The sequence below is a fragment of the Panulirus ornatus genome, chromosome 6 (genome assembly GCF_036320965.1).
Source record: "Panulirus ornatus isolate Po-2019 chromosome 6, ASM3632096v1, whole genome shotgun sequence".
Lineage (NCBI taxonomy): Eukaryota > Metazoa > Arthropoda > Malacostraca > Decapoda > Palinuridae > Panulirus > Panulirus ornatus.
In genome coordinates, this window is record NC_092229.1 from 16080580 (window position 1) to 16092991 (window position 12412).

The 12412-nt window shown below is 39.9% G+C and overlaps 1 protein-coding gene across 3 annotated transcripts in view; it reads left to right on the forward strand.

Annotated features, from left to right (window-relative positions):
• LOC139749089 (uncharacterized) overlaps positions 1 to 12412 on the forward strand; it is a 364613-nt gene that overhangs the window by 336978 nt on the left and 15223 nt on the right. For 2 of the 3 annotated variants that reach the window (XM_071662633.1, XM_071662635.1), the window contains one exon: positions 4502 to 4710. In XM_071662633.1, the coding sequence (XP_071518734.1) occupies positions 4502 to 4567 (66 nt within the window). In that variant the 3' untranslated portion in view covers positions 4568 to 4710. Of the gene's footprint in view, positions 1 to 4501; positions 4742 to 12412 lie in introns of those variants that run through there. The other variant, XR_011712885.1, reaches the window with a different exon arrangement.

The following is a 12412-nucleotide window of genomic DNA, read 5'->3' on the forward strand; positions in this document are numbered from 1 at the left end:
CTTCTAACAACTTTCCTCCCACACCATATATTCTTAATACCTTCCACAGAACATCTCTATCAACTCTATCATATGCCTTCTCCAGATCCATAAATGCTACATACAAATCCATTTGCTTTTCTAAGTATTTCTCACATACATTCTTCAAAGCAAACACCTGATCCACACATCCTCTACCACTTCTGAAACCACACTGCTCTTCCCCAATCTGATGCTCTGTACATGCCTTCACCCTCTCAATCAATACCCTCCCATATAATTTACCAGGAATACTCAACAAACTTATACCTCTGTAATTTGAGCACTCACTCTTATCCCCTTTGCCTTTGTACAATGGCACTATGCACGCATTCCGCCAATCCTCAGGCACCTCACCATGAGTCATACATACATTAAATAACCTTACCAACCAGTCAACAATACAGTCACCCCCTTTTTTAATAAATTCCACTGCAATACCATCCAAACCTGATGCCTTGCTGGCTTTCATCTTCCGCAAAGCTTTTTACTACCTCTTCTCTGTTAACCAAATCATTTTCCCTAACCATCTCACTTTGCACACCACCTCAACCAAAACTCCCTATATCTGCCACTCTATCATCAAACACATTCAACAAACCTTCAAAATACTCACTCCATCTCCTTCTCACATCACCACTACTTGTTATCGCCTCCCCTATTTGCGCCCTTCACTGCAGTTCCCATTTGCTCCCTTGTCTTACGCACTTTATTTACCTCCTTCCAGAACATATTTTTATTCTCCCTAAAATTTAATGATACTCTCTCACCCCAACTCTCATTTGCCCTCTTTTTCACCTCTTGCACCTTTCTCTTGACCTCATGTCTCTTTCTTTTATACATCTCCCACTCAACTGCATTTTTTCCCTGCAAAAATCGTCCAAATGCCTCTCTCTTCTCTTTCATTAATAATCTTACTTCTTCATCCCACCACTCACTACCCTTTCTAATCAACCCACCTCCCACTCTTCTCATGCCACAAGCATCTTTTGTGCAATCCATCACTGATTCCCTAAATACCTCCCATTCCTCCCCCACTCCCCTTACTTCCATTGTTCTCACCTTTTTCCATTCTGTACTCAGTCTCTCCTGGTACTTCCTCACACAAGTCTCCTTCCCAAGCTCACTTACTTTTACCACCCTCTTCACCCCAACATTCACTCTTCTTTTCTGAAAACCCATACAAATCTTCACCTTAGCCTCCAGAAGATAATGATCAGACATCCCTCCAGTTGCACCTCTCAGCACATTAACATCCAAAATAAAATATAAATATATATATATATATTTTTTTTGCTTTGCCGCTGTCTTCTGTGTTAGTGAGGTAGCGCAAGGAAACAGACGAAAGAATGGCCCAACCCACCCACATACACATGTATATACATACACGTTCACACATGCACATATACATACCTATACATCTCAACGTATACATACATATACACAGAGACATATACACATATACATAATTCATAGTTCTGTGTGCCCTTATTCATGCCCCTCGCCACACGTGAAATGACAACCCCATCTCCCCGCATGTGCACGAGGTAGCACTAGGAAAAGACAACAAAGGCCACATTCGTTCACATTCAGTCTCTAGCTGTCATGTATAATGCACCGAAACCACAGCTCCCTTTCCACTTCCAGGCCCCACAAAACCTTCGATGGTTTACCCCAGACGCTCCACATGCCCTGGTTCAATCCATTGACAGCATGTTGACCCCGGTATACTACATCGTTCCAATTCACTCTATTCCTTGTACACCTTTCACCCTCCTGCATGTTCAGGCCCCTATCACTCAAAATCTTCTTCACTCCATCTTTCCCCCTCCAGTTTTGGTCTCCACTTCTCCATCTCTGACACACATATCATCTTTGTCAATCTTTCCTCACTCATTCTCTCCATGTGAATAAACCATTTCAAAACACCCTCTTCTGCTTTCTCAACCACACTCTTTTTATTACCACACATCTCTCTTACCCATTCATTACTTGATCAAAACCACCTCACACCACATATTGTCCTCAAACATCTCATTTCCAGCACATCCACCCTCTTCCGCACAACTCTATCTATAGCGCATGCCTTGCAACCATATAACATTGTTGGAACCACTATTCCTTCAAACATACCCATTTTTGCTTTCCAAGATAACATGCAGGAGGATGAAAGGCGTTCAAGGAATAGAGTGCATTGGAACGATGTGGTATACCGGGGTCGACGTGCTGTCAGTGGATTGAACCAGGGCATGTGAAGCGTCTGGGGTAAACCATGGAAAGTTCTGTGGGGCTTGGATGTGGAAAGGAAGCTGTGGTTTCGGGCATTATTACATGACAGCTAGAGGCTGAGTGTGAATGAATGTGGCCTTTGTTGTCTTTTCCTAGCGCTACCTCGCACACATGAGGGGGGAGGGGGATGGTATTCCATGTGTGGCGAGGTGAATGAATAAAGGCAGTGTGAATTGTGTGCATGTGTATATATGTATGTGTCTGTGTGTGTATATATATATATGTGTACATTGAAATGTATGGGTATGTATATTTGCTTTTGTGGACGTGTATGTATATACATGTGTATGGTGGTGGGTTGGGCCATTTCTTTCGTCTCTTTCCTTGCGCTACCTCGTAAACGCAGGAGACAGCAACAAAGCAAAATAAATAAATGAAATATGTATATATGTCTGAAGTTACTGTTACATGGATATCTCTGAAATTGCAAGGGTTATTGCATATAAATTTTTCACTTATTTTTAAAAAACTGAGATTCACCAGGTTGAAGGATACCAAATTTAAGAAGTTCAGGGATAAAGATTTTGAATTTAGTTCCTCATTAGTAGAGCGTCATCAGATTTGCACAGAATTTGTATAAAAGTTTGATGATTATTCAATGTTGATATAATGAATAGACATGTAGTCCATGTTAATTGCTTGAATTTTGTTCATCAAATGCAAGGGTACCTGGGAAGCAATACTACCAATGCTTGTGTATCCTATGTTTTGTACTTCATGTGTTAAGGTTCATGGTTATGAATGGCCAGCTTTGATTTATTTCATTTTCAATTTTTTATTGACAAAGCTTGCTCATGGAACAAGGTGATATATGAAAATGTAATTTTGTAATGGTAGATGAATGAAATTTATTTTCCAGATGTAAAGCTCTTCCTAAGGAAATTTGTGACTATGATATTTTTTAAGATCGTTATGTGCAATGGTTGATATGTACATTGTGTAGCTCTAGAGATTTTGTGTACCTTTTTTTATGGTACTTGTTCCATTTTCCCACATGTAAAATTCACACTCCAGGTTATGTTCAGCATAGCACTTACCAAAATAACAAGATCAAATCAAGTTAACATTAAGAAATGTGAATCCAGATGTATTGATCTAAAAGAAATAAAATTTTTGCTCTTGATTTTGCAGAATGTATATCTTGCATTCTAACCTATTGTATGGAAAGTATATGTTACATTTGCCTTTGACTTTTGGATAACTTAAGTGTTTCATGGTTGTCTTTATCTGTGGAGGAAGCATCATTACATTAAAACAGCAGGGAAACTTATGTTAAGAGATCAGTGAGATATGGTTTTAAACTATGGGATGGAGTTAGTAATATGGGAATTTTTTGTTGGTAGTGTTTTAGGAATTTTGTATTGGTAGAGTTACATTTCTTTAGATATCTCCTAAGTAGAGCTGATCTCCATGATTCATTGTCGAAATGGGTAGAATAATTTTTTTATGGTTAAGAAGATTACTGTTAACCATCCAATTTTAGAACTGATATTAGATATTTCAGGTGTTTTAGAAACCTAGCATATTGACACCAGTTTATTAGTAAAGGGATGAATATCATTTAAGGAGCTTTGCATAATGGTATTACTCACGGTAGCAATTATAACAAAGTAATTGAAATGCAATTCACATTATCTTATGTTTGGGTTGGAAAATGAACATACGAAACTAGAACTATATTAAGAATACGAGGAAGCATAAGAATTGAAAGCACTGGAAGGTAATAACTTCTGTTGCTTGCTTTTACAGTTTAGCCAAGCTTGCATCTTGTTTAGTATAAGAGATTCAGATTACCTTTGTACAGGATACCTATAATGTATTTCAAAGGCTATCCTTTGGAAATTTTACTGAGGTTGTACATATGATGGTAGAGATAACATTAAATGTAAATTAAAGAAAAAAAATTTATTCATCCGGAAGAGTTTTGATGTGCATTGACATTGTTTATTCTCAGAGTACAAAACAGTCTCATTAAAACCAGATTGAGAAAATGTTTGAGGAAGTTTGTATATAAATGCGCACGCACATATACACACACATTATATATATGTATGTGTGTGTGTGTATGTGTGATTCAAATCAAGGTACTGGTAGTTTAAGGCTTTAAAATGAACAGTGAATAATGAAATTTTAACCTTGAGAAATATGACTGTGTAGACTGTGTAATAACCACTAATTTCCTAATCTGTCACAGATGGTGTACCATAGAGGAAGAAATTCAGGTTATCGTCGTGGCAATCGGATGGGCTTGGTAACCTGACCTGTAGTTCAGAGGTTGTGATGTAGCAGTCAGGGACACAGCTACAAGAGTGATAAGGTGCAGCAGTTGTTGAGATCATTGTGAATGTTGTGAGAAGAGGGAGCCTTAAAATATCACAGGGTGTAGTCAGAGATATACTCTGCCAAGCGAACTGCACCCTGGAGCTTTGAGAAGGTAAGGTTTACATATTTTTTTATGTAGTATGTGCTTTATGATTTGGGTAAGGGGAGGAAGAATATCACTCATGTATCTCTTGCAACAAAGTGGTCAGTGAGTAGGAGTTTGAAAATCCTCTCCACCCTTATAATTGTTTCACAAAAGCATGAGCTGGGAAATGAGGCGAGGATTTTTTTAAAGGTTCACTTATCTGTTCCTGTTTCTACCCTGCCAAGGTAGGAAATTGCAGACAGGTATATTAGAAAATAAAGTTGCTTAATGTATGAAGAACTTTGCTCTAAACAAATGGTATTTATTTTGTTTTGGAATCTCTCTCTCTCTCTCTCTCTCTCTCTCTCTCTCTCTCTCTCTCTCTCTCTCTCTCTCTCTCTCTCTCTCTCTCTCTCTCTCTCTCTCTATTTTCTTTTTTTTTTTCGCTGTCTCCCGCGTTTGCGAGGTAGCGCAAGGAAACAGACGAAAGAAATGGCCCAACCCACCCCCATACACATGCCTTGATTCAATCCACTGACAGCACGTCAACCCCTGGTATACCACATCGCTCCAATTCACTCTATTCCTTGCCCTCCTTTCACCCTCCTGCATGTTCAGGCCCCGATCACACAAAATCTTTTTCACTCCATCGTTCCACCTCCAATTTGGTCTCCCTCTTCTCCTCGTTCCCTCCACCTCCGACACATATATCCTCTTGGTCAATCTTTCCTCACTCATTCTCTCCATGTGCCCAAACCATTTCAAAACACCCTCTTCTGCTCTCTCAACCACGCTCTTTTTATTTCCACACATCTCTCTTACCCTTACGTTACTTACTCGATCAAACCACCTCACACCACACATTGTCCTCAAACATCTCATTTCCAGCACATCCATCCTCCTGCGCACAACTCTATCCATAGTCCACGCCTCGCAACCATACAACATTGTTGGAACCACTATTCCTTCAAACATACCCATTTTTGCTTTCCGAGATAATGTTCTCGACTTCCACACATTCTTCAAGGCTCCCAGAATTTTCGCCCCTTCCCCCACCCTATGATCCACTTCCGCTTCCATGTTTCCATCCGCTGCCAGATCCACTCCCAGATATCTAAAACACTTCACTTCCTCCAGTTTTTCTCCATTCAAACTCACCTCCCAATTGACTTGACCCTCAACCCTACTGTACCTAATAACCTTGCTCTTATTCACATTTACTCTTAACTTTCTTCTTTCACACACTTTACCAAACTCAGTCACCAGCTTCTGCAGTTTCTCACATGAATCAGCCACCAGCGCTGTATCATCAGCAAACAACAACTGACTCACTTCCCAAGCTCTCTCATCCCCAGCAGACTTCATACTTGCCCCTCTTTCCAAAACTCTTGCATTCACCTCCCTAACAACCCCATCCATAAACAAATTAAACAACCATGGAGACATCACACACCCCTGCCGCAAACCTACATTCACTGAGAACCAATCACTTTCCTCTCTTCCTACACGTACACATGCCTTACATCCTCGATAAAAACTTTTCACTGCTTCTAACAACTTGCCTCCCACACCATATATTCTTAATACCTTCCACAGAGCATCTCTATCAACTCTATCATATGCCTTCTCCAGATCCATAAATGCTACATACAAATCCTTTTGCTTTTCTAAGTATTTCTCACATACATTCTTCAAAGCAAACACCTGATCCACACATCCTCTACCACTTCTGAAAACACACTGCTCTTCCCCAATCTGATGCTCTGTACATGCCTTCACCCTCTCAATCAATACCCTCCCATATAATTTACCAGGAATACTCAACAAACTTATACCTCTGTAATTTGAGCACTATCCCCTTTGCCTTTGTACAATGGCACTATGCACGCATTCCGCTAATCCTCAGGCACCTCACCATGAGTCATACATACATTAAATAACCTTACCAACCAGTCAACAATACAGTCACCCCCTTTTTTAATAAATTCCACTGCAATACCATCCAAACCTGCTGCCTTGCCGGCTTTCATCTTCCGCAAAGCTTTTACTACCTCTTCTCTGTTTACCAGATCATTTTCCCTAACCCTCGCACTTTGCACACCACCTCGACCAAAACACCCTATATCTGCCACTCTATCATCAAACACATTCAACAAACCTTCAAAATACTCACTCCATCTTCTCACATCACCACTACTTGTTATCACCTCCCCATTTGCGCCCTTCACTGAAGTTCCCATTTGCTCCCTTGTCTTACGCACTTTATTTACCTCCTTCCAGAACATCTTTTTATTCTCCCTAAAATTTAATGATACTCTCTCACCCCAACTCTCATTTGCCCTTTTTTTCACCTCTTGCACCTTTCTCTTGACCTCCTGTCTCTTTCTTTTATACGTCTCCCACTCAGTTTCATTTTTTCCCTGCAAAAATCATCCAAATGCCTCTCTCTTCTCTTTCACTAATACTCGTACTTCTTCATCCCACCACTCACTACCCTTTCTAATCAACCCATCTCCCACTCTTCTCATGCCACAAGCATCTTTTGCGCAATCCATCACTGATTCCCTAAATACATCCCATTCCTCCCCCACTCCCCTTACTTCCATTGTTCTCACCTTTTTCCATTCTGTACTCAGTCTCTCCTGGTACTTCCTCACACAAGTCTCCTTCCCAAGCTCACTTACTCTCACCACCCTGTTCACCCCAACATTCACTCTTCTTTTCTGGAAACCCATACAAATCTTCACCTTAGCCTCCACAAGATAATGATCAGACATCCCTCCAGTTGCACCTCTCAGCACATTAACATCCAAAAGTCTCTCTTTCGCGCGCCTGTCAATTAACACGTAATCCAATAACGCTCTCTGGCCATCTCTCCTACTTACATAAGTATACTTATGTATATCTCGCTTTTTAAACCAGGTATTCCCAATCATCAGTCCCTTTTCAGCACATAAATCTACAAGCTCTTCACCATTTCCATTTACAACACTGAACACCCCATGTATACCAATTATTCCCTCAACTGCCACATTACTCACCTTTGCATTCAAATCACCCAACACTATAACACTATATATATATATATATATATATATATATATATATATATATATATATATATATATATATATATATATATAAAAGAAGGAACAGAGAAGAGGGCCAGGTGAGGATATTCCCTCAGAGGCCCAGTCCTCTGTTCTTGACGCTACCTCGCTATCGCGGGAAATGGCAAATAGTATAAAAATATATATATGAATATATATATATATATATATATATATATATATATATATATATATTTTTTTTTTTTTTTTTTTTTTTTTTTTTTTTTTTTTTGCCGCTGTCTCCCGTGTTTGCGAGGTAGCGCAAGGAAACAGACAAAAGAAATGGCCCAACCCACCCCCATACACATGTATATAAATACGTCCACACACGCAAATATACATACCTACACAGCTTTCCATGGTTTACCCCAGACGCTTCAAGTGCCCCGATTCAATCCACTGACAGCACGTCAACCCCGGTATACCACATCGCTCCAATTCATTCTATTCCTTGCCCTCCTTTCACCCTCCTGCATGTTCAGGCCCCGATCACACAAAATCTTTTTCACTCCATCTTTCCACCTCCAATTTGGTCTCCCTCTTTTCCTCGTTCCCTCCACCTCCGACACATATATCCTCTTGGTCAATCTTTCCTCACTCATTCTCTCCATATGCCCAAACCATTTCAAAACACCCTCTTCTGCACTCTCAACCACACTCTTTTTATTTCCACACATCTCTCTTACCCTTACGTTACTTACTCGATCAAACCACCTCACACCACACATTGTCCTCAAACATCTCATTTCCAGCACATCCATCCTCCTGCGCACAACTCTATCCATAGCCCACGCCTCGCAACCATACAACATTGTTGGAACCACTATTCCTTCAAACATACCCATTTTTGCTTTCCGAGATAATGTTCTCGACTTCCACACATTCTTCAAGGCTCCCAGAATTTTCGCCCCCTCCCCCATCCTATGATCCACTTCCGCTTCCATGGTTCCATCCGCTGCCAGATCCACTCCCAGATATCTAAAACACTTTACTTCCTCCAGTTTTTCTCCATTCAAACTCACCTCCCAATTGACTTGACCCTCAACCCTACTGTACCTAATAACCTTGCTCTTATTCACATTTACTCTTAACTTTCTTCTTTCACACACTTACATCCATTGTTCTCACCTTTTTCCATTCTGTACTCAGTCTTTCCTGGTACTTCCTCACACAAGTCTCCTTCCCAAGCTCACTTACTCTCACCACCCTCTTCACCCCAACATTCACTCTTCTTTTCTGAAAACCCATACAAATCTTCACCTTAGCCTCCACAAGATAATGGTCAGACATCCCTCCAGTTGCATCTCTCAGCACATTAACATCCGAAAGTCTCTTTCGTGCGCCTGTCAATTAACTCGTAATCCAATAACGCTCTCTGGCCATCTCTCCTACTTACATATGTATACTTATGTATATCTCGCTTTTTAAACCAGGTATTCCCAATCACAAGTCCTTTTAGGGAATCAGTGATGGATTGCGCAAAAGATGCTTGTGGCATCAGAAGAGTGGGAGGTGGGTTGATTAGAAAGGGTAGTGAGTGGTGGGATGAAGAAGTAAGATTATTAGTGAAAGAGAAGAGAGAGGCATTGGGACGATTTTTGCAGGGAAAAAATGCAGTTGAGTGGGAGATGTATAAAAGAAAGAGACAGGAGGTCAAGAGAAAGGTGCAAGAGGTGAAAAAGAGGGCAAATGAGAGTTGGGGTGAGAGAGTATCATTAAATTTTAGGGAGAATAAAAATATGTTCTGGAAGGAGGTAAATAAAGTGCGTAAGACAAGGGAACAAATGGGAACTTCAGTGAAGGACGCAAATGGGGAGGTGATAACAAGTAGTGGTGATGTGAGAAGGAGATGGAGTGAGTATTTTGAAAGTTTGCTGAATGTGTTTGATGATAGAGTGGCAGATATAGGGTGTTTTGGTCGAGGTGGTGTGCAAAGTGAGAGGGTTAGGGAAAATGATTTGGTAAACAGAGAAGAGGTAGTAAAAGCTTTGCGGAAGATGAAAACCGGCAAGGCAGCAGGTTTTGATGGTATTGCAGTGGAATTTATTAAAAAAGGGGGTGACTGTATTATTGACTGGTTGGTAAGGTTATTTAATGTATGTATGACTCATGGTGAGGTGCCTGAGGATTGGCGGAATGCGTGCATAGTGCCATTGTACAAAGGCAAAGGGGATAAGAGTGAGTGCTCAAATTACAGAGGTATAAGTTTGTTGAGTATTCCTCGTAAATTATATGGGAGGGTATTGATTGAGAGGGTGAAGGCATGTACAGAGCATCAGATTGGGGAAGAGCAGTGTGGTTTCAGAAGTGGTAGAGGATGTGTGGATCAGGTGTTTGCTTTGAAGAATATATGTGAGAAATACTTAGAAAAGCAAATGGATTTGTATGTAGCATTTATGGATCTGGAGAAGGCATGTGATACGAGTTGATAGAGATGCTCTGTGGAAGGTATTAAGAATATATGGTGTGGGAGGCAAGTTGTTAGAAGCAGTGAAAAGTTTTTATCGAGGATGTAAGGCATGTGTAAGTGTAGGAAGAGAGGAAAGTGATTGGTTCTCAGTGAATGTAGGTTTGCGGCAGGGGTGTGTGATGTCTCCATGGTTGTTTAATTTGTTTATGGATGGGGTTGTTAGGTTGGTGAATGCAAGAGTTGTGGAAAGAGGGGCAAGTATGAAATCTGAATCAGGGCATGTGAAGCGTCTGGGGTAAACCATGGAAAGCTGTGTAGGTATGTATATTTGCGTGTGTGGACGTATGTATATACATGTGTATGGGGGTAGGTTGGGCCATTTTTCGTCTGTGTCCTTGCGCTACCTCGCAAACGCGGGAGACAGCGACAAAAAAAAAATATATATATTTTTTTTTTATATATATATATATATATATATATATATATATATATATATATATATCCCTGGGGATAGGGGATTAAGAATACTTCCCATGTATTCCCTGCGTGTCGTAGAAGGCGACTAAAGGGCTGGAAGTCCTCCCCTCTCGGTTTTTTTTTAATTTTCCAAAAGAAGGAACAGAGAATTGGGCCAGGTGAGGGTATTCCCTCAAAGGCCCAGTCCTCTGTTCTTAACGCTACCTCGCTAATGCGGGAAATGGTGAATAGTTTGAAAGAAAAAGAAAAATATATAAATAAAAACTTTAAAAGGAAGGTTTGTCTTATAGTGGCAGTAATGCAACCCTGGGAAGAGGGGTGTACCTTAGACTGGGAATTTTGCAGCCAACCGTTGAGTGTAGAATTAGTTGTAGGTTCATATTTGTTAGTACAATTTTGAAAATCCAGAATCCTCAGGAACATGAACTGTTTGGATTTTTACTTGTGTGGATCTTCAAAATACGGGGTTCAGATAGTGGTGTAAATATATCATAAATATGTCATAGCAACACCTAATATAGTTTATTTAGTTGAAATTAAACATCAGATAGACATACTAGATTTATTGTATAGAACGTAGAGAAGAAAGAATTTCTAAGTGGGTCTTTATGTAAGCAGTGGAGAGAGCAAGAGGGAGATTGAAGGCTGGAGTAAAATAGGCTTTCGGGTATCATGGCCTGAACATTCAAGTTGGCGATAAGCATGCGAAGGATTGAATGAATCAGATCAAATGGTGCATGGAGAACATTAGGCCAAACTTGAAGTTAGATGAGGGGTCAAGGTAAGCTACAGTAGTTGGTAAGGCTTGGCAATGGATGGTGGCACTGATTTTAGTACATAACATATACCAGCTAGAGTGAGCATGCAGTAATGAGACCAATGTTCATTTATTTCTTACTTATATTGCTAAAGCAGGAAAAATTATTTTAAGAAAAAGATATCCAAAATTCCTTCCAGAAAGTAGTGTATATGATGTCACTTACATCTAAGATTCATTTGTGATGCACTAATGCAGCTTTTATAAAATTGTAAGACTTCATCATATAACTGACATCTTAAGATTCATTTGTGATGCACTAATACAGCTTTTATAGAATTGTAAAAACTTCATTGTATAGTTATGACATGGCATTTGTATCTGTTCACTATTGATGAAAAACATTTAACAGGAAATTGCTAAGGCAAATATCTGCGATAAATGTCTCAGGAATGGATAAGTACTGCAGGACGAGAATGGCAGATGTTACCCCAGTATTTAGAAATGGAAGATGTTAAATGCCTGGCAGTTACTATCCATCAGCTTCATGTTTGTCATGTGCAAACATCTGGAGTTACTTATTAGAGATATAATTGTAGCTTTAACAACATAGACTGATCAGTAATACACAACATGGATTGAGAAATCACAGAACGTGCACCACAAACCCTCCTTCCTTCAACTTCCATTCAGCATTTATCACAACACTTAATCATTGTAAGGATGTTATCCATGTGGCAAATTGTTCCTTTATCCAAAGGAAGTGCGATAACCTCTCCTTGTCATCCACTGATAAGTCTGTGGTCTTTAGCAAAGGGCATTTCTAACAACTTTAGTTACCCTACCTTTTCATTTTTTCATTCATTTTTCCATTCTGCAAGTTTAGCTGTCTCTCCTCTAGACAAGGCAACCTTCTTTGGTTTCCATTTCTCCTGTAACTCAAC